We start from the raw sequence: 22040 nt of genomic DNA, 5'->3' as shown, positions 1-22040 counted from the left end.
ATGTATGTGCACCCCCTGCCCCCATCCTGGCCAGGAGTTTACTTCAGAGGCCAGTGAGCCTTTGGACGTGTCATAGAAATTGCTCTCTTTATCCGTCTGTTTCATCAATCAGAGATAACAGGGTCAGTCATTTCTGCCATCTGAAAAATTCTTTATTTGTTCTTGATACATGACCCTTCTTTCTGGATAGCTTGGGTTATCTCTTGCCAAAAATATACAGCTTCTGTTGGTTTTCTTAGTGCAACATGGGGTTTCTACTCAATGGTTTCTATATTCCTTCAGTCATTAAGATTCCTCCTCCCCACCCCATTCACCCAACATTAATTGAGCACCAACTATATGCCAAATCCTGTATTGGTTGCTTAGAGTACAAAATGAATAAAACTGTTTCCTGTGTTTACAAATCTGTGTGCCTCTCAACTCAGTTTTTATACAGAAGTTGGTGGAAGACATCAAGGTCGATAACCAAGAATTTCTTACTAAATACTTTTTCCATGTATCAGGGGATATCTTTATAGTTCTTGGGCAGCAACCAAACTCTGATAAAGTTAGGAGGTGCTTTTTTGATTCGGTTTGGTTGGTTGGTTTTTAATCAAGAACTGGCATAATAGGCTCAGGTAATCATGTATATGTGAGCCGCAAGGTCAAGAGCTAAATACTCTGTATATAACAAATCTTGAAACTCTAAATTTTAAAAATGTTTCATTAATCATTGTTATTTGACTATTTTATGTATGTTTTGTGAAAATACATTGACATTTTAAAATTTCAGTTTGAGTTTCAATTTGAGACTTTTTAAAGGTGTAGTTTATATTCATTGCACCACTATTACTAAAGTATATTTAGCAAACGTAAAAAGACTTAATCCTCATCTTCTAAAAGCTTCTCATTCTTAAATGAATTTATATTTTCTGTTGTCATTATTTTGCCCTTTTTTCTCTTTCTGGCACGTACACTTCTTATTCAAATCCATCACCCTTTTGACTTGAGCATGTATTCATGGATAATGTTAGTGTTAACTCGAGCTGGGAACATTCTATTCCTTCAGTTAAGAATCCTTTTATATACACTGACCCATCTTTATACTATTTAGAATTGTCAAATTACTGCTTAAAATTTTTTGCCAATTCCAGTTGATTTAGATGAGAATAGTTGTAGACAGCTCCTTGATTTCAAACTGAATAAGGGGACTTCCCTGGTGGTGCAGTGGTTAAGAATCTGCCTGCCAATACAGGGGACACGGATTAGATCCCTGGTCCTGGAAGATCCCACATGCCACGGAGCAACTAAACCCGTGTGCCACAACTACTGAGCCCACGTGCTGCAACTACTGAAGCCCATGCCTAGAGCCCATGCTCCACAAGAGAAGCCACTGTGATGAGAAACCCGTGCACTGCAACGAAGAGTAGCTCCCGCTTACTGCAACTAGAGAAAACCCGAGGGCAGCAACAAAGACCCAATGCAGCCTCCCCCCCAAAAAAAAAACACTGAATAAGATATTTTGGACACTTTAGGGTGCTCCTTGCTATGATTATTTTTCCCTTGCTGGTATTTGTTTTTTTGGTAGTGCTAAATTGAGTGGTGTGAGCGTGACTAATAGAATGTCTTTAAAGACACTGAGTAGTAAATATCTGGATACGCACAAAAGATTCATACACTGGATTTAGTTACAAAGTGGATTTTGGAATAAGATGGGTCTATTCTGAATCATTTATGATATAGTAAGAAACCAATTATCAAGTATTCAAATATTGCCAAAGTCCACAATCATAATGTGCTATCAGATATGATTTTAACTAAAATTACTCTTTAAGTAGAGTGAGAACCAAGTATGGTTGTAAGAGAATATTTCAAAAATGTCTGGAGAAATTAAGATTAATAATACTTCTCCACTAAATCCCATTTTTGAGATTACTTAAATCTAAAGTAGTTGCTATAAGCACAGTTTTGTACTGTAATTTTTAAAATGTTATAAGCATATTTTAAATATATCTTAGAAGGTATAGAAAAGCTCTAATAGAACTATTCTGAGAGCCACATACATAATTTAAAATTTTCTGGTAGCCACATTAAAATTATAAAAAGAAATAGGTAAATTTTTAATAATGTATTTAATAATATATTTACTTTAACCCACTATATCCGAAATATTATTTCAATATGTAATCAATATTAAAAGATTGCAAATGAGGATTTCACATTCTTTTTTCCTTAGTAAGTCTTTGAAATCAGTATATATTTAATTTACACTGACAACACATCTCAATTCAAACTAGCAACTTTTTAAAGGCTCAGTGGCCACATGTGGCTAATGGCTACTGTATTGGACAACACAGGTATAAAAAATCAAAACCCGTAGGTAACTCATGTATAGATAAAACATTTTAAGTGTCATGATTCTCTGTTATGTTTCTGTATCTGCTTTTTCTTTACATTCCTACAGCTCTATTTAGTATCACAGGACACACCCCCTCCCCTGCCCCAGCACTTTCGGTATCTGATTCTTGATTCTTGGTTTGGATTATCAGTGACATCTTTTATAGTTTTTTGCAAAGTGAAATTCCCAAGGGCCTGAATTCAAGTAATGAAGTGTTAAAAGTGTCATGATCCAAATCCTTTACATATACTACCTGAAAGACTTTTCTCTCATGTATCTTAGGAAATAACCTTTGTGAAAGTCACATGTATATTTATCTTTTTATATTAATCTTGCATTTTATCCAAACAAGTATAGTAGATATTTTAATGTAGAGTCCAGATAGTAAAATCAGAGTAGGTAAAAAGTTTGATTTTTGGCTTGGTATATGATGGTGGGATGTCCTACATTAATAAATTTCATCTGAAGTCTTGTGATGCTTCTCTGAAATTTGGTTTCAAATATATATATTTTTAAATATGTTTTATAAAGTCCTTTAGTTAGGTTAAAATTTGGTTTTACTGAGTTTTCATATTTAACAGTGATATTGTACAGTTTGAGTTTTGAAAATGTTATATAGCTTACGTAGGATTTATGTAAACAACTTTTTATTTTGGTAATTACTATTCAACTGAAGACTCCTGTTTTGGATTTCTTGGCTGCAATTGGCAAATGCTATTTATTAGATTTTTTTTTTTAATTTCTAATTTCTATTGCAGTTAGCCTTTTTTTTTCTTTTTCATTGTATTTCTGTATAACTGTATGTAGTTATATATATGTATGTGTTATATGTAGTTACAACTATATATAACTGTGTATGTGTATTTATATAGAAATATATATCGGCATACCATGTAAGTAGATAAAGGATAATGAGAGATTTGAATATGAAGGTAAAGAAGAAGGCCATCAGTAAGGGTGTCAAGAGAGATTGTCCAGCCATCAGAGTAGGAGATGCCTGCCTCTTAAGCAAAGTTGAAATGATGGGGGGTGAGGCCAGGTGGAAGAGAAAAGAAGCTTTTACAGTCAGAGTGGTACTGACTCGTCCTCTTTGACAGGTTTTTGTGTGTTTACACCTTCTAGATAGTCATCATGTTGGAATATATTTTTAACACTTGAACTTCCAATGTCTGTTTGGTAGTTTTGAAAGATACAAATATGTACTTGAAGAATGTTATCCAGATTTAGAAGTTAACTCTTTGAATCAAAGTAAATAAAGCTTATTGTAAGAAAGGGGCTGAAACATTTATTAAACTACTGTGTTAGGTTTTGATTCTCTTTACTTATTGAAAAAAAAAAAAATCTGTTTGACCTGAGCCAAACCATTTACCAAGCTCTTATTTTTAAATGTATGGGCATTGATTTTAATCATTTAGGCAGAGATAACAATGTAATGATTTGATAGTGTATGAAGTATAGATTAAGTGACTCAAGGGGAAAGACTACTAGTGAAATGAAAGTGTAAAAATTAAAATATTATATCAGTTTCTTAAAAATTTTAAGGCATTTTATGGTATTCTTAAAATATTTACTGTTTGCCTCTTAACTAAGATGAATATCTTTGAAGGGGGACTGTTGGAGAACAGTCATTTGAAAATTAATTCAGTAAGAACAAATATAAAATTTTTAAATTATTTAAGGGTATTTGTTAAGCTCTCAAGAAAAGGATGTATTTTAAAAGTGGGAGAAGTTTTTTAAAGCAATATATTTCTATGGTTTTCTTGAGCTATTTGGATAGAAACTGCACCTTTAAAAGCTAACCATTTGGGTGGGGTACAGATTAAGATTATATAATTATAATTTTCAGTCATTTAACTTTAACTCCAAAATATGTCTGCTGTTAGTATTAAAATATATTAAACTTTTATTAATCTTATTCAGTTACCCATGTTAATACATTTTGGTTTTCCTACCTTTGCTGTTGGTTTTCAAAAACAGCAACAAAAACTGTATCCTTAAAGGTGTTTCTTTCTTTATTAGAGCACTTGCTTTCAAAGAGTGGCGGGGACTGCACTTTTATTCATCAATTCATAGAATGCCAGAGTGAGTACAGAGTATTTTTCACATTGATTTTAATGAAGTCAGGGTCTAAATTGAAAAATGAGAGGAATAATATACATCTCAACGTGTTTGTTATGGTAGAAGTGCACAAAGGCCATCTTCAGACAGCAGTGGTTCTTTTCATACTGTTTCTCTCTTTTGAGAAAAATGTTTCTCTTGTATTTGCCTTCACAGATGGAGGTGAGCATTTCATATTGCCCACAAAAAAGAGGCAGTTTCAAGCTTTTTAAGTAAAAAGTATTACTGAGTAGGGAATAAAATAGAATGTCAAGCAACGAAACCTCTGTCTGGATACTTAGGAGATAGTAATAACATTAACCTGTTTTACTTAAGTTCTAGTTCTATCACAGGTTTGGGTTTTGAGATTCTTAGATAAATATCTTAAATTATTAAATGAAGTCACAAAAATAGTGATTTCGTTTGGACACTCAGATCTGGAGATAGCCCTTAGGGTAGCAAGAGCTTTCTAGAGAAGAAGTAGTAATAGATTGTCCTACAGTGTGATATCTACTACCTACCCTGGGGAAGTTGTACAAGGCTAATTTTAATAATATTTTAAAGATAGGTTGGCTTTTGAGGTGATTTAGAACAAAAGAATTCTGAATGCTGAATTCTGAACAAAAGAATTATGTATTCCATCTTTCTTGAAAATCACGTGACTGCTTAAATCTGTAACAATCACAAGGTTGTGTTATTCTCTTAGTTTCTTAGTAACAATTAAAGGTCACTATGTGTAGTAAAGATTCATTGATGAAATCTATACTTTTTCCTATCAGCCACACATTTTGTCAGGCATTTTTTTCTTCCTGTTTGCTCTCTCTTTGAAATGAGTGGTTTTCCAAGTATTTATGCTCATGAATTCATTTTATGGGTGTGCATGCATGTGTGGTTACTGTTCCACCCTTTGCTCCCACCCCGCCAATCTCAAGAGCATTCGTGGAACGTAAGGGTCACACCTGGTAGTTATAGCAGGCACAAACTCAACAGATAACATGTTATACTCCTTAGAGATGCTTTAAGGAAACATGGAATTTCATTTAGTAGTTTTAGAAGAACTTCTGTTTTTGTCCATTTTAGAGACTATAATGTTGAATGTAAGTTTAATATTACTTTGAGCCAAATTGTTTAATAAATATGGCACATTTCTTTGTTCTTTAACAGTTTTTTCATAAAGCAAAGATTAGTGCATCTTTTTGTTACCTTCTGGTTACTAAATCTCATTTTTACAGGCAGCAGACGCAGGGATTGGGGCAAAATAATTGGTACCCACTGAAACCAACTAAAAGTAGAATATGTAATCTAAAATATAAATCTTTAGGAGAAGGGTTTATGCTTAGTTATGTGACCATTTTAAAATAAGTTATTTTTATTTTGAGCTTTTGGGATTTATATTTTGAGCCTAAAGAAATAAGAACAGAGAACTATCAAAATAATGTTTTACTAAGTTACAGTTTGCAAAAATCATTTAAAGTATTATTATAAAATGTGCAAAATATTTAGCTGTAGTTTTAACACAGAGCAATGTTTGTTTTAAATAAAGAAAAAGATGTTTGGAGATTTTTATTGGGTCATAGTTATGGGGGCAAATAAACATTCAGAGATTTAGCAGAAGTTATATAAATTACAGCAATCCCCTCAGTGAGCATATTAGCCAATAAAATAATGTTTACAAGGACTATGTAATGGCATGGGTAAATGCTAAATGTGATACACAGAGGGGAAATGAGAATATAAAACCCTGTTTTTTTGGACAAAGAGTGAACCAAAGAACAGAAAAAAATAAAATATAAGCATTCCTAGATGTCTGAATCCACTGGGTTCTTAAGTATAAATAGTGGAAGTTTGGATTGTAAATTCAGGTAGCTAGGGATATAGCTTGTTATCTGAATCTGTTTGGTTCCTGAGTTTTGGTGGCAAGTAGCAAGAGTTGTATCTCAAATTTTCCAAATCTGTTTGGCTCCTTAAATTTGGATAGCTGGAGCTGGCGTAGTAAGGGTTACCTCTGGTTTGATTTGTTCTCATTTTCATTATTTTATGACATTTTTATTGTTTGATGACAAGGTGCCATTATTGAAATTGTCATGCTTAATAATAAGTATTATGGCAAGCTAGGCAAGTTCAGCAAAAATCTTACTCAAGTGAACTTTTGAAACAATTTTGGATTATTTTGTGACAAGCACACAAACTTTTTTGCCATTATTTTCATTGATAGACACTTGAACTGATTTATGATCTTGACAATGAAGTGTATATTCTGTAAGCAGTAATACTTCATAGTTTTGTTTCATCTTTTAAAAAGCAAATATTAAGTACCTAGCTCTCATTATTTACTATGCTTGTATAGTGTAAATTCACTTGGTGTTTTAAAAATTAGAAAGCAAATAGTTCACTTCCATAGGAGTCATGCCTATTTTATTATTTTTTAAATTTGTTTATTTATTTTTTATTTTTGGCCGCGTTGGGTCTTCATTGCTGTGCACGGGTTTTCTCTAGTAGTTGTGGAGAGCGGGGGCTACTCTTCGTTGCGGTGCGAGGGCTTCTCATTGCGGTGGCTTCTCTTGTTATGGAGCATGGGCCCCAGGCATGTGGGCTCTGGAACGCAGACTCAGTAGTTGTGGCGCATGTGCTTAGTTGCTCCGCAGCATGTACGATCTTCCTGGACCATGGCTCAAACCCGTGTGCTCTGCATTGGCAGGCAGATTCTTAACCACTGCACCACCAGGGAAGTCTCATCATGCATATTTTAAATATATTGACAGATTTTTTTTTCAGTTTATGTGTATGACTCCGTAAGAGGACAATTTGGTTGTTGGCTCTCTCCATTTATAAGGTGATTTTAAGGAAATTAAATGGGTCAGAACACATTTCAATTTGTTTTCCTTTTATGGTAAAACAGACTGTTCCTTTTAATTTTCTTTTAGGAGAAAAGCTTTTTTAAAAAATATTTATTCATTTATTCATTCATTTATGGCAGCATCAAGTCTTAGTTGCGGCACGTGGGATCTTCCGTTGCGCGCGTGGGCTCCTCGCTGCACCGGGCAGGCTTCTCTCTAGTTGTGGCGCTCAGGCTCCAGAGCACGTGGGCTTTGTAGTTTGTAGCACGCAGGCTCTGTAGTTGACGCACCGGAGCTCAGTAGTTGTGGCGCGCAGGCTTAGTCGCCCCGCAGCATGTGGGATCTTAGTTCCCCGACCAGGGATGGAACCCGCGTCCCCTGCATTGGAAGGCAGGTTCTTAACCACTGGACTGCCGGGGAAGGTATAGCAGAAAAGCTTTTAATCTCTAGCATAGAGATTGGATTTTGAACAGATTTAAATATAACCTTTTGCATAATTCCAGAACTGTGAAGTAAATTTTCTATTTAAAAATACATCATATAAAATCTAGAATTAACAAGTAACTTTAATAAAACTTACTAAAAAGTTTTCGCAAATTTTCTTCTTCAGAGATTCAGGCATGAAGTTTGGTTTAAGCAGAAGTCCACATTACCATGTTCCCTGTAAATTTTAGTCACTCAAGGTTTACCATATAAACTTCAATGAATACATTGAGACTTTTGTATGCTTGCTAAAGATGCCCTCTGAGTTAAAAGTTGTACATCTCTAAATCTGTTTCGTACATATTTTGTGAATCCTACCACTTGATTAACTTGTGTGCTGAGTGAAAGGATGAAGGGTGTAAAAGGTAGAGAAGCTAAGGATGTAGAGGCCTGCCATCACTTGGTGGGCATGGAGTGAAAAACAGCCTTCTCTGCACTGCTTCCTGCCCCTTTGATCTTCTCTTGCTACTGTTTGTCGCGGTGTCTGGGTACCAGAGAAACTTTCCTCTGAGGTCTGCTTTGTAGAGACAAACTGCCCACTCCCCCAAGGGCATCTGCCTTTTTTTTTTTTTTTTTTTTTTTTGCGGTACGCGGGCCTCTCACTGTTGTGGCCTCTCCCGTTGTGGAGCACAGGCTCCGGACGCTCAGGCCCAGCGGCCATGGCTCACGGGCCCAGCCGCTCTGTGGCATGTGGGATCTTCCCGGACCAGGGCACAAACCCGTGTCCCCTGCATCGGCAGGCGGACTCTCAACCACTGCGCCACCAGGGAAGCCCGGGCATCTGCCTTTTGATGATGGAGTTAAGAGTCCTATGAAATAAACCACATGTCTTTGTATTCTTAATCCATGCTTACTATGCAACTTAATCATTTTTACTATCATATTAGGCAAAAGTCTAATTCTCTTAATATTTCATGTCTTATTTTTTTTCCTGATTAAAAAAAAAAATTCTCTCCCTGCCTCCCACCCGCATTTTGAAATTACAGTCACTATCTGTGTATGATTCTCTCATTCCATCCTCTGTGCTCTTAGGGCTTTGCTCTCACATAGAAATTGCCTTATTTGGAGTAATGCATTGAATCAGTGTTGCTCTTGTGACTGTTTACTTTTCATCACTCTATGAGATCAGCCTCTCTGAACAATTTCAGGCTTATTCTGATTACATATTGTACTTGAAACAGAGTTTTAAATTTTCATCTTTTAAACTTTTATTTCTCTAAGCCAAAGCAGTTTATTTATGCCAAAGAATAGAAAACACTTGGTGTGGTTCCCTTCTCTTAGTAGTTAATGTCCCCATTACAGGAAAACTCTTGAGTTTAAACTAGATGTTGCTAATTTTTAATTTCTTTGTTCTTAGAGTAGTTGTCCTATGTAAGATATATTGGAGGGGTTTTGTTTGTTGTTTATTTGTACCAACCATCTCCCCAGTCAGCTAGCTTTCCAATATTTCTGCCAGATTTTCTTCCAGTATAATTGCACAGAAGATAGTCTTAAATTCATGCCAGTAGTGTTTTGGTATATAGACTGTTCCTTTTAAAAAAAAAATCCATTTCTGTATTCTGGAAATTGGTTAATTTCATTGAATTTTAAATGTCATTGAATTCTAATTTTTTTTCTTTTGTTCTTCCTTATTCTTAGATTTTAAGGCAAACAGCCTCTGGAACTGTTTTTAGGGAAAGGCAGATTATCTTCTGTAATGGGAATTGCTTTAAGTATTTTGCTGCAGAAACAAATAACCTTGTGAAAAAATCTCTATTATTCACATTAGCAACCTCTCAGAGTCACCCTGTGCAGTTCTAAAGCTTTCTTTCTACTATGTGAGTTGCTATTCTCTGAAGGGAAATAAATTGTTGGCTTGATGTTGAATGCTGATTGTTAATTTTTCCTTTGGTTGTATCTTGATGTTAATTTTTTTTTAATAAACTTATTTTATTTATGTATTTTTGGCTGCGTTGGGTCTTCGTTACTGTGCGCGGGCTTTCTCTAGTTGGGGCAAGCGGCAGCTACTCTTCATTGCAGTGCAAGGGCTTCTCATTGCGGTGGCTTCTTTGTTGCGGAGCACGGGCTGTAGGCTCGTGGGCTTCAGTAGTTGTGGTACGTGGGCTTCAGTAGTCGTGGTTCGTGGGCTTAGTTGTTCCACGGCATGTGGGATCTTCCTGGACCAGGGCTCAAACCCATGTTCCCAGCATTGGCAGGCGGATTCTTAACCACTGCGCTACCAGCCCCTTGATGTTAATTCTAATCTCAGTTTCTTAGCTGTATTTCCCTTAATGACCTTCTAAGTAACGTTAGCTCATTTTCATGTATGATGTTTAGAGTTGGATCAGAGGAACCTTTATGTGAATTCTGATTTTGTCCCTCATTGGCAGTATGACTCTGGGTGGTATGATCTGTTCAAACCTCAATTTCCTCATTTATAAAATGGGATGGTAGTACCTACTTCATAGGATTATGAGAATTAAATGAGATAATATTTACTAAGTGCTCTAAGTAATTCCTGGCACACAGATATACATGTTAACTAGAAGGTAGAAAACTTTTGCAGGGGCGTGGGGCAGAGTTTGGAGAGGGTGTTAGTGGGAGCTTTCATGCTGAAGTAACTTGTTTTCCTCCTTTTTATTCCCATTTTCAAGACAGTGAAAGCTAATTGATCTAGCTTTATTGCTCCTGTTAAAGTAATATGTTTCCAACAATCTAGGGATTGTCTAACTTTTAAATTACCAATATGCATGCCATTTTAAAAATCTGGTCTCAAGCACATTATTTGATGCCTTAGTCATAACATTTTCTTTTTAATGAAATCTAACTTTGAGATTTAGAAATATTCTCCAGGTTGGCATTTACAACAGCAGATTATGCAGTTCTTTTTTATTCTTCTACTCTTCTGTCTGTTTAAGATCCCTAGGGAGCTGACATCAGTATATAGTACTGAGTTTATCTTCTGCTTTCAATTGGTTGTAGCTGTCATGTGAGGAAAATGGCTAAGAACTAGGCACACCTGTGCTCCCTTTGAGCTTCTTTTGTTTGCCTTGTTTCTCACTTTCATTTTGTGTCACATAGTAATACAGATAGTATATATATATTTTTATATATATTTTTATCAGCCAAGAAATAAATTTGGTTCTCTTCTATTCAGTCTTTGACAATATTTGGCAGTTTTTGCAATTCTGTAATATGTTTTCTGACTGAACAAAGTGCTTTGGTGATGGTTCTCAAATGTTGTCAAACTTATTATACCCATCAGTTATTTTCCTTGGTAGGTTCCCTACAGAATACCTAAACACGTATATCAGGTGCAATTCAAGAATGTTCGCAGCAGCAGTATTATTCACAGTAATTCAAAACTGGAAATAACCTGAAAGACCATCAGTAGTTAAATGGATAAAAAACACTGAGGTATATAGGATGAATAAAGTTCAAAACCACTAAAATTATATTATTTATTCACACATATTTGAGTAGTATGACTATAAAGAAATGCAAGAAATTAAATACCATAGAAGTCAGGATAATGCTTACCTCATGGGATTTTGATTGGAAAAGGAAATGTGGAAGGCTTTGGAGGTGGTGGTTAGGTTCTGTTTCTTAATTTGGGCAGTAGTCATACAGACATTAACTTTAAAAAAATGTTATTAACCCGTACCTTTGTGTTTTGTGCCCCTTTCTAAGTGTTGTTTCATAATAAATAATAAATATGGTTTTAAAACAGGGGAAAATGAATAATAATCTCTCCAGAGTAACCCTCAAAAAGAGGGAGTTTTAAAAAAGAAAGAAAATCTTGGGGACTTCCCTGGCGGTCCAGTGGTTAAGACTTCACCTTCCAATGTAGGGGGTGCGGGTTCTATCCCTGGTTGAGGATTAAGATCCCACATGCCTCGCGGCCAAAAAAACCAAAACATAAAGCAGAAGCAGTATTATAACAAATTCAATAGAGACTTTAAAATGGTCCACATCAAAAAAGAAAGAAAGAAAGAAAGAAAGAAAATCTATCTTTCATTTGTGCCAAGGCAAATAGTTCTTTCAAGACCTGCAGTTATCGGGCTTCCCTGGTGGCGCAGTGGTTGAGAGTCCGCCTGCCGATGCAGGGGACACGCGTTCAAGCCCCGGTCTGGGAAGATCCCACATGCCGCGGAGCGGCTGGGCCCGTGAGCCATGGCCGCTGAGCCTGCGCGTCCAGAGCCTGTGCTCCGCAACGGGAGAGGCCACAACAGTGAGAGACCTGCGTATCGCAAAAAAAAAAAAAAAAAGACCTGCAGTTATTATTATATGGAAGTTCTTTTTTGTCTCTGAGGGGTCTCTGATTTTCAGTACTTCTTAAAAGAGTTGAGGTCTCCACCCCAAGTTTGAGAACTAGCGGTTAGAAACTTTTTTAAAAACAATATTCTTTTCCTTAATACTTTAATCACAGGCCACTAATGATTCGCTAGATTGGTAATATAACCTTAAATAATTTCAATAGTGATAATAACAGCAGGTAATTATTATCTAGAGCTTAATACTGGTACTGTTCGAAACTTTTTATATGTATTTAATCCTTAGTTTTTTAGAATGAGGAAAACATTCAAATAATTTTTCTAAGTTTGAACTCTTTAAACATAAATGCCTAATTCATTCATTCAGCAAATATTTATTAAGCATCTACTATGTATATACCAGGCATTATTTTAACTTTGGGAGGTATAGAAATGAACAAGACAAAGATAGCTTTGCCTTCATGGAATTTACATTCTCTTGAGGAGATAAAAACTAATAAACTAATAATATGTCATGTAGTGATAAATCTGCTGAAGAAAAAATGGAAGGTTATAAGACAATAAGGAGTGATAAAAGTACTATGTAGGTCTTGAACAGATTTAAGGCTAAGCTGAGTGAGTTGTACATGTGTCTGCAGAAAGAGTGTGTGAGATGGAGAGAAACCATATGAAAACCCAAGGCAGGTCTGAAATTGGAGTTTTAGAATAAAAATGCCTTTAAAAAATAAATAAAACGCCAGATAGTAAATATTTCAGGCTTTGCGTGTTAAAAGGTCTTTGTTATAGCTACCAGACTCTGCCATTGTTGTGGAAAGCAGCCATGGACAATATGTAAATGAATGGACCTGGCTATGTTCCTATAAAGCTTTATTTCCTGAGGCGGCAGAAGGCTGGATTTGGCTCTGTGGGGCCATAGTTGGCTTATAGACCTTGTAGATCATGGTAGGGACTTAAGATTTTGTTCTAAGGGTGAGAGAGTTTTGAGCAATAAATTACTCCTAATGTGTGTTTATAATTTTTTAAAGGTGGTACTTCAATCTTCAACATCCTAGAGAAAGATTGGAATGGCTTTCAGAACCTGTGTTTATACTATTTCATTATTTGCTGTATTCATATAACAAGCTTTTGTGGAACCTGTATTATGTGACATAATTGTGTTGAGAATTAAATTATTAATAAGATGCCTCCCTGCTTTCACTAGACCCTAAATTCCTAGATTTATCTTGGTAATCCATGAAGAGTACCTAGTACTGTATCTGGTGCATAGTGAGTACTTGAAGGAATGAGTATATTCCTCAAAGAGTTTGTAGTATGTTGGGAAAGGTGGACATAAATAAATAGTTGCAGTATAGCTTAATAGAGATACAAATGAAGAGTTATGGAAGAGAAGAGATACCAAATCCATATAGGAGAAAGGAAGAGAAGATAAATTCAGTTTTGGGGGGTGAGATTAAGTTCCTCTGGGATTTCTGGGTGAAGATGTTTGAGAAGCAGTTAGGCATTAGGGTTCTGGGATGTGAGAGAGAGAGAGCTAGACTAGGCATCAACATTTAGAAATTATTCAAGTGTAGCAGGTAGTTAATGCTATTAGAAAAGAATTTTTGAAATCTCAAAAACTAATGCTTTCTTTTTTTCTTGCTTGGCAGAACTTTAAAAATTTGTATTCTGCTTTCCCCCAGTACAGACAAGTGCTGCATTGGAAATCTTTGTACAAGCCTCTCTCTTTCCAGTGTGATATACAGAAGAGGGGTTGTGGGGTCAAAGGGCATGTGCTTTCAACATTTGGATAGTTCCTGCCAAATTGCCCTCTAAAAAAAATAAAATGATACTAATTTACACTTCCACTGTGAAAGGGCACAAGATTACTCATTTACCCACTCCTCCCAGTACTGAATGTTTGCCAACCTGATGGGCAAATAATGCCGTGGCGTTGTGTTAGTAGGTAGACCAAGAGTTTTTCATGTTTACTGGACATCTGCATTTCTTGGCCTGTAAATTCTGTGTTCCTGTTCTTTGGCCTTTTTTCTCTTGTGTTTGATTTTTTCTTACTCATTTTTGGAAGGCATCATATCTTTGCCTTCTCCACAGGCTCTTTCCTCATTTCTTGTTTTATTTTTCTCTGTAACTGCCATCTGACTTACTATTTGTTTATTTTTTTATTGCCTGTCCCTCCCCGCACCATTAGAATGTAAGAATCAGGAGGGCAGGGATTTTGTCATTTGTTCATTCTAGTGTTTCCAGCACCTAGGACAGTGTCTGGCATATAGTAGGCACCCCCTAATTAATTGTTCAATGAATGAATGAATGGAGTGAATAATAACCTTTTTTTAAAATAAATTTTTTTATTATTATTTATTTATTTTTGGCTGCGCTGGGTCTTCGTTGCTGCATGTGGACTTTCTTTATTTGCGGCGAGCGGGGGCTACTCTTCGTTGTGGTGCACGGGCTTCTCATTGCGGTGGCTTCTCTTGTTGCGGAGCATGGGCTCTAGGCGTGCAGGCTTCAGTAGTTGTGGCGCACGGGCTCTAGAGCGCAGACTCAATAGTTGTGGTGCACGGGCTTAGTTGCTCCATGGCATGTGGGATCTTCCCGGGCCAGGGCTCGAACCCGTGTTCTCTGAATTGGCAGGCAGATTCTTAACCACTGTACCACCAGGGAAGCCCAAATAATAACCTTTTATCTGTTATTTGTTTTTCAAATATTTTTTCCATGTTTGCACTTGCCCTTTTCCTTTGTTTATGGTGAGTTTGATCATATAGAAAGTTTTAATTTATATGATGTCAAATCTATCACTTTTTTCACATGAGGCTTTTGAAGTCTACATTTTGCCTACCTCCCCTCCCCCTTTTTAAACCCTGTGTTCCCTTCATTCACTTCTCCCACCTCCCACTCCCTTCCTCTGGCCAACCATCAGTCTGCTGTCTGTATCTATGAGCTTGTTTTGTTTTGTTTTTTTTAAGATTCCACATATAAGAGAGATCATATGGTCTTTGTCTTTCTATGTCTGACATAATTCACTTAGCATATTGCTCTTGAGGTCCATCCATATTGTCACAAATGGCAAGATTTTATTCTTTTTTATGGCTGAATAATATTCCATTATATATACCTACCATAATTTCTTTATCTATTCATCCATTGATGAACATTGTTTCTTTACCTTGGCTATTGTAAACAATGCTGCAGTGAACATGGGTGTGCATATATCTTTTCAAGTTAGTGTTTTTGTTTTCTTCAGATAAATACCTAAAAGTAGAATTACCACATCATATAGTTCTATTTTTAATTTTTTGAAGAACCCGCATACTGTTTTCCATAGTGGCTGCATCAATTTACGTTCCCACCAACAATGTACCAGGGTTCCCTTTTCTCCACATTCTTGTTATTTCTTGTCTTTTTGATAATAGCCATTCTAACAAGTGTGAGGTGATATCTCATTATGGTTTTGCTTTGCATTTCCCTGATGATTAGTGATGTTGAGCATCTTTTCATGCACCTGTTGGCCATCTGTATTTCTTCTTTGGAAAAATATCTGTTCAGATCTTCTGCCCAATTTTTAATATGATTTTTTTTGTCTTTTTTTTTTCTTGCTGTTGAGTTGTACATACAGATTTAGATCATAGAATAAAGGAAAGTCAGTGAAAAGCTGAGAAGGAAGGAATGAGCAGGCACATAAAAGAAGTAGGAATGAGTAGTATCCTAGAAGTCAAAGGAAAAGAGTTTTAACAGGGAGGCAGTAAACTTTTGATTAAATATGGTGAATGGATCCATTCATAGTAAAATATTATAAAAGACATAGGACACAAGGACAAAGAGAATGAGAGTAGAGACTAATTTTAGAAATATAAAATGATCAATTGAGTGGTAAGAGATTTTGGAGGATGGGAAGTAAATTCTTAATGAATATGAGGTTTTCTTTTGAGGTGATGAAAATGTTTTGGAACTAGATGAAGTTGGTGCTTCCATATTATCGTGAATATACTAAATGCCACTGAATTGTTCACTTTAAAATTAATACACTATGTGAATTTAACCTCAGTTTTTAAAAACAAGACCACATACTGAGGTATATGAAATTTAAGAACACCAGGGATAAAGAAAAGATTCTGAAAATTGCCAGAGAGAAACAAAGGATCTCATACTGTATTATTAATCATAATAAAATTATAATATAGCAACAAATAAATCCTGAAATCATAATGGCTTAATTCAACAAACATTACTTTTCATTTATGCTACATGTCCATGGTGAGGGAGAACACTGTTCTATATTGTTACTCAGGAATCTAGGCTAATCTGAACACATGGTTTCTAGAGTGGGGGGAGAACAAGTGTAGAAAAATCCTACTGTACTCTCTTTTAAATGCTTCGGCCCTGGCTAGAACCAGTCACATGGACCTTCCTGAGTGCTAGGGACTTGGATTGTGCAGTCTTCTCAGGTGCCCAGAAAGGACAGGCAAACCAGGCGTTGCTGAGCACAAGAAGCTTCTACAGTGCATAATGAGGAACAAGAGTCAGACTGGCATTAGACTCACCTTCCAGTATGAAGCTAGAAGATAGTGGAACAATGTTTTAAAAATTCTGAAGGAAAATTACGTCCTATAGAATTATATATCTGTCAAACCAGTCAAATGTTAGTAGAACACTAACATTTTCAGAGGAACAAAGTTACAAAACATTTACCTTCTATCCACCCTTATCAGGAAATTATCAGAGGATATATTACATTAAAACAAGGGAATAAAACAGGAAGATGAAGATTTGGAATCTGGGGGCAGGGGATCTTGTACAGGATACAGCTCAGACTGGAACAGGAAGATTAAAGGGCCGGGAGACGGGAGAGACAGGGATATATAATGTGATAGACTGCCTGATATGTTTGAGGATATTGAGAGTTTTATGGTTCTATAAGAACTTGGGCTGTGTTTGAGATATATTTTTAAAAATTAGCAAAACAAAGGAGGGCATTGTAAGTTCCCCAAATAGTAAATGTTGTACAAGGAAAGAAATATAATTATCGCATATTATATGACTCAGGTATAGATAATAGTCATAATATAAATACTGATTACAGATGGACAAAATGTAACTCTTATGAGGATGATAATAGGATATGAGAGCATAATCATCTGTAAGAGATTGTCAGTAAATAACGCCTAAAATGGAAAAGTTAAGAAATAGCAATGTATTATTTAGAAATATAAGTGTAAATACCAGAAGAAATGGCTAAAAGTTAAAAGTTGTTGTTTGTAGGAAGTGATTTTTCAAGAATGGAATGGAGTAGGACAGAGGATGGGTAAGACAGCTTATGTTACATATCTTGTAGGGTTAATGCCTTTTAAAATCATCTAAATTTATTACTTCGACTTCCTGTTTTTCAAAGAGGCAGGAGCAAACAGTGCCACATGCTGCAAAGAGCCTATGTTAAATGAAAATTAAGAAAAAGAACCATGGGCTTTGTCAGATAGGTTATAGTGATCTTGGGGCCGTTTCAGTGGTTCAGTAATGGGTGTAGACCAAGTTGCAGTGGGTTGAGGGATAGAAGAATAGAAAAATTATTTCACACACTGCAAAATGTAAAATGAAGGAGACCAACTGACATATAGGATCAGATAATGGTGTATACAGAATAGATATATTATCCTCCTGACTGAAAGGCAGAATATGAAAATCCAACCTTAAATAAATTATAAATAAACTACATTATACATTTGCAGAGAATCCCCCATAAAACAAAAGCAAAAAATTTTTTTAATTTCTTTCAATAATTAGCTCTTCTAAAATTATTCATTTTACTGAAACATGTCATATAGGCATCTCTGCTAAATTGTGTCAATAGGGAAAAATAAACTGTTGGTATAATATAATTTGTATGACTTCTTTATTTAAATGAAATACCTTCTCAGAATTCCTTTATTTCAACTTAATATCCTTGATTTAAAGAGGGTTGCTTTGTTTGTTCTGAGTCCTTTTTTAAAAGTTCAAGACTTTTAAAATAAGGTGAAAGCTAATGAAAACTGAAGGCAGTTCAGTTCCCTTACCCTCGATTTCTGCATTAACCTGATTCGTCTAGTATCGTTCCAGTTCTCTTAGTTCCCCTTCCAGGTTCAAGTTTTTGTTCAAGCCTAGTCATGGGAGTAATGTTATCATCTTTAAATTTGGTCATGGAATGTGTTACACTGCCCAGCTCAGGGAAGTGCTTGCTACTCAGTTTGGGCTTCGATAGTAACGTTTATTTTCTTTGGCAGAGAAGCTGATCGTCGAGGGGCATCTAACCAAAGTGGTAGAAGAAACAAAGCTTTCAAAAGGTTCGTTTTCTGTGGGTTTCTGTGGCATTTTTCTGTGGGTTTTGACAACTCTTTTGGATAATGAAGGTTAGTATACATTTCCAAGGTCATAGTACTTTAATCATCAATTTATATCTTATAGCTCACAAAATGGCAATCCAGTAACAATATCAGATAATAATATAAAATAGTTGGAGTTCTAAGAAGGATATGTTCATCAGAAAGTTTCTTTTTAAATGGGTATATATGTATGGGTTTTTTTTTTAATGCTTGGAATAGGTTTCGTTAGGTATTAAAGATTTGTTGCAATCTCTCTGTCTCACTTCCAGCATTATTTTCAGCTTTGATCTCAAAATTTTAATCAAACGCAATGTAAATCTTTTTTGAAACAGGTGAAAAATGCTTGCAGTTCCATTTTGTTGGTTCTCATACCTTTAATAGTCCTTATGATATTTAATATTATCTTAATTGTTAGCATTTCAATTTGACTTAAACAAAAGTGATTATGTAGAACCTTATATTTTTTAATGAACAGTCCTGTAATTGCTTGAAGTAATTTATTCTGCTGATTCTTTTCTGTTACAATTGTCAGGCTTAGAGAAGAAAAGTGAGTTTTAAAGCATCATATTGTCAAGTCACTTTTATGTATAGGGAAATTGTGCAAATAAATTTAGTGGGATATGCTCATTATTCGTTCTAGGACTTTCATCAGAACATACCAGTATAAAATTTAAAACTAAATTGACAGTCATTTTGGTTAGCTAAAGCAATGAGCGATAAAAGTTTGCAGTACTCCATTTCATTACATTTTGTTTTATGAAAGTAACTGGATCCATTTGGCTTTTAAAAATATTTAAAAGGATAGTGTTATTTCATATATCTGGTGGCTTCCATTTGGAATTTTGTGCATGGCAGATGCCATATTTGGAGAAAGAATGCATAAAATATGCATCACTAATATTGTTCTGGCAAACAGGCATTGAGTTTCAGAACAGTGAACTATTTTTAGTACGTATGGCAATTTATTTCATCTTATTAAAGTGAGATGAGAACAGATTTTAAAATAGCTTTTACTTCACCACCTAAATACCTATTTAGATTAGTTGGTTAAATAGCCAGGACTTTGATGTAGAAGTAGAGCCTTAGAAAAAAATCAGTGCTTCTTATAATTAAAAGTATCTTGCTACCCAAGTGCTTCTATAGTGCTTCTATATTTCCTTGAAATTATGTGATGTCATTATTGAAAAAGAAAATCTTATGATTTCCTTTTGAAATCTGGCTATAAAATATGTATTGAAAGTTTTAAAGAACATGCTTTTTGACCTAGCAATTTCACTTCTAAGTTTTTATCTTAAGGAACAAATTGGACAAATGTGCAAGGCCATTTGTTTGTGTTGTTTTAAAGGCAAAAAAAGGAAAACATAAGTGTCCAATAATAAGGGCATTTATTAAATAAATTATGGCAAGTAAGTCCATGCAAGTGAATAGAATACATCCTTTAAGAATGATAATACAGGGACTTACCTGGTGGCGCAGTGGTTGGGAATCTGCCTGCCAATGCAGGGGACACAGGTTCGAGCCCTGGTCCGGGAAGATCCCACATGCTGCAGAGCAACTAAGCCAGCGCACCACAACTACTGAAGCCTACGTGCTCTAGGCCCCACATGCCGAAACTACTGAGCCCACGTGCTGCAACTACTAAAGCCCGCGCGCCTAGAGCCCATGCTCCGCAACAAGAGAAGCCACCGTAATGAGAAGCCCACGCACCGCAAGGAAGAGTAGCCCCCGCTCGCCACAACTAGAGAAAGCTTGCACACAGCAACAAAGACCCAACGCAGCCCCCCAAAAAAGAATGATAATACAGGGAATTCCCTGGTGGTCCAGTGGTAAGGACTCGGAGCTTTCACTGACCGGGCCCAGGTTTGATCCCTGGGCAGGGAACTAAGATCCTGCAAGCTGTGCAGCGTGGCCAAAAAATGAATGATAATACAGATGTTTTATATACCCAGAGATATTTCTATCAGCAGTCAACATTTTACTGGTATTTCCCACAGATAGCATGCAGAGGTATACTAATCCTTGTCACAAACTAGTTGGCTGAAATAAATTACATTTTAAATGCTTTATATCTGGCTATAAAGTATTTTCTTTTGGGTTTGGCTGGATTGTTTTTTTTTTTTAAATGCTTTCATTGCTGATGTTTTTAATGGAATTATATTTAAAACTGATTTTAAATATCAGTTGTTGGAAATTGCCAATTACCAGCTGTTACAAGTCTCGGTAGTATTTCCTTCAGGTATTTCACCTAATGAAAAATGTAATCGTAAGTTGCATATGCCTTCTTAAGTCCTAACTCAACTTGCAGTTTACAGTAAATTTCAAGGTGGAAGTAGAAAGAATACAGAGTAGGTCAAACAGTAGCTTTTTTGTGTGTGTGTGGTACGCGGGCCTCTCATTGCTGTGGCCTCTCCCGTTGCGGAGCGCAGGCTCAGCGGCCATGGCTCACGGGCCTAGCCGCTCCACGGCATGTGGGATCTTCCCGGACCAGGGCACAAACCCATGTCCCCTGCATCAGCAGGCGGACTCTCAGCCACTGCGCCACCAGGGAATCCCCAAACAGTAGCTTTTATTTCTAGGTTCTATCAGTAACTAGCTATGTGCCCTCAGGCAACTTACTTTAGCTCTTTAAACCTCAGTTTCCTCATTTGTAAAATGGGATTGACAGTATATAACTTAGAGGATTTTGTGGGAATTTATTGAAGTATTGCTTATAAAGCAGGAAGCACTGGTCCGTTGTCCAACAAATGTTAGGTCTCCTTTTTTTTCCCCTTGATCCTTGACCTTGCTTTCTTTGCAAATAATGGTTCCAGTGGTGTAGGAAGTGGTCTGTGTTTGTCATGCCCATCCGTCGTTATGTCTGCTTGAAGATACAGTGAAAATATTCACCTTATTGTAGACTTGCCAGTTTGGGAACAGTTTTGGTATTGATGTTGGTAGCCATTCCTCCATTTACTTCTATATACTATTGGTATGCATTTTAATGATTAAATACTGCACAGAAAATCAGCTAGTAATGACTTTTAATACTGGGAAGTTGGGTGCTGCTTCGTAGCTGAAAAGTAGATGTTTTGAACAGTAGAGACTCTACCACTCATTTGTTGTGTCCTGTGTTTCATCTTGAATAGATTTTGTTTGCCTCCATTTAATAACTCTAGTACCAGGACACAACAGTGGTGAACCATGACTTGCTAAAAGCTTGCCTTCTTACTCAAAGTAAAATTGTGTCTCTAATGGTCCTCTTTTTAGCGCACCTACTATGTACTGTGCACTGTTCTATGCAATGGGATTATAGCAGTTAACAAAACAAAAATTCCTGCACTCATGGAGCTTATAGTCTAGTAAGATCTTAATGGAAGATAGTCCCACCTCTAAGGCAATTTTACCTTCCTGGCTACTACTACAAATAGGAAATAAAAGTTCCTTCTAAGCCAGAAGAATACTTTTGAAAATACGTTCCTCTTGGTTTACCTCTATATCTTGATCATAAAATTGCCAAGAATGTTAAAATTAGGAAAGAGTCATTTTTGTCTTTTCCTTTTTGTTCCCACAGTGGTTTCGTTTCTTTCTATATATAGACAAGATGTGTTAGCCTGCCTTATTTGAGACTGTAACTTAGTGATCAAAACTAGTACATTCAGAAACGTCT

The 22040-nt window shown here is 36.0% G+C and overlaps 1 protein-coding gene across 10 annotated transcripts in view; it reads left to right on the top strand.

The window, feature by feature from the left end:
- Window positions 1-22040, top strand: part of SLMAP (sarcolemma associated protein) — a gene marked incomplete at its 5' end in the record, with an annotated part of 151090 nt that overhangs the window by 99410 nt on the left and 29640 nt on the right. For 5 of the 10 annotated variants that reach the window (XM_079713815.1, XM_079713813.1, XM_079713808.1 and 2 more), the window contains 2 exons: window positions 4397-4459; window positions 18296-18355. In XM_079713815.1, the coding sequence (XP_079569941.1) occupies window positions 4397-4459; window positions 18296-18355 (123 nt within the window). Of the gene's footprint in view, window positions 1-4396; window positions 4460-18295; window positions 18422-22040 lie in introns of all 10 variants that reach the window. The other 5 variants (XM_079713807.1, XM_079713814.1, XM_079713811.1 and 2 more) reach the window with 3 other exon arrangements.

The sequence above is a fragment of the Hyperoodon ampullatus genome, assembly GCF_949752795.1.
Source record: "Hyperoodon ampullatus genome assembly, chromosome: 10".
Lineage (NCBI taxonomy): Eukaryota > Metazoa > Chordata > Mammalia > Artiodactyla > Ziphiidae > Hyperoodon > Hyperoodon ampullatus.
Note: the sequence above shows the minus strand (reverse complement) of the source record. Positions and strands in the feature narration are given on the sequence as shown.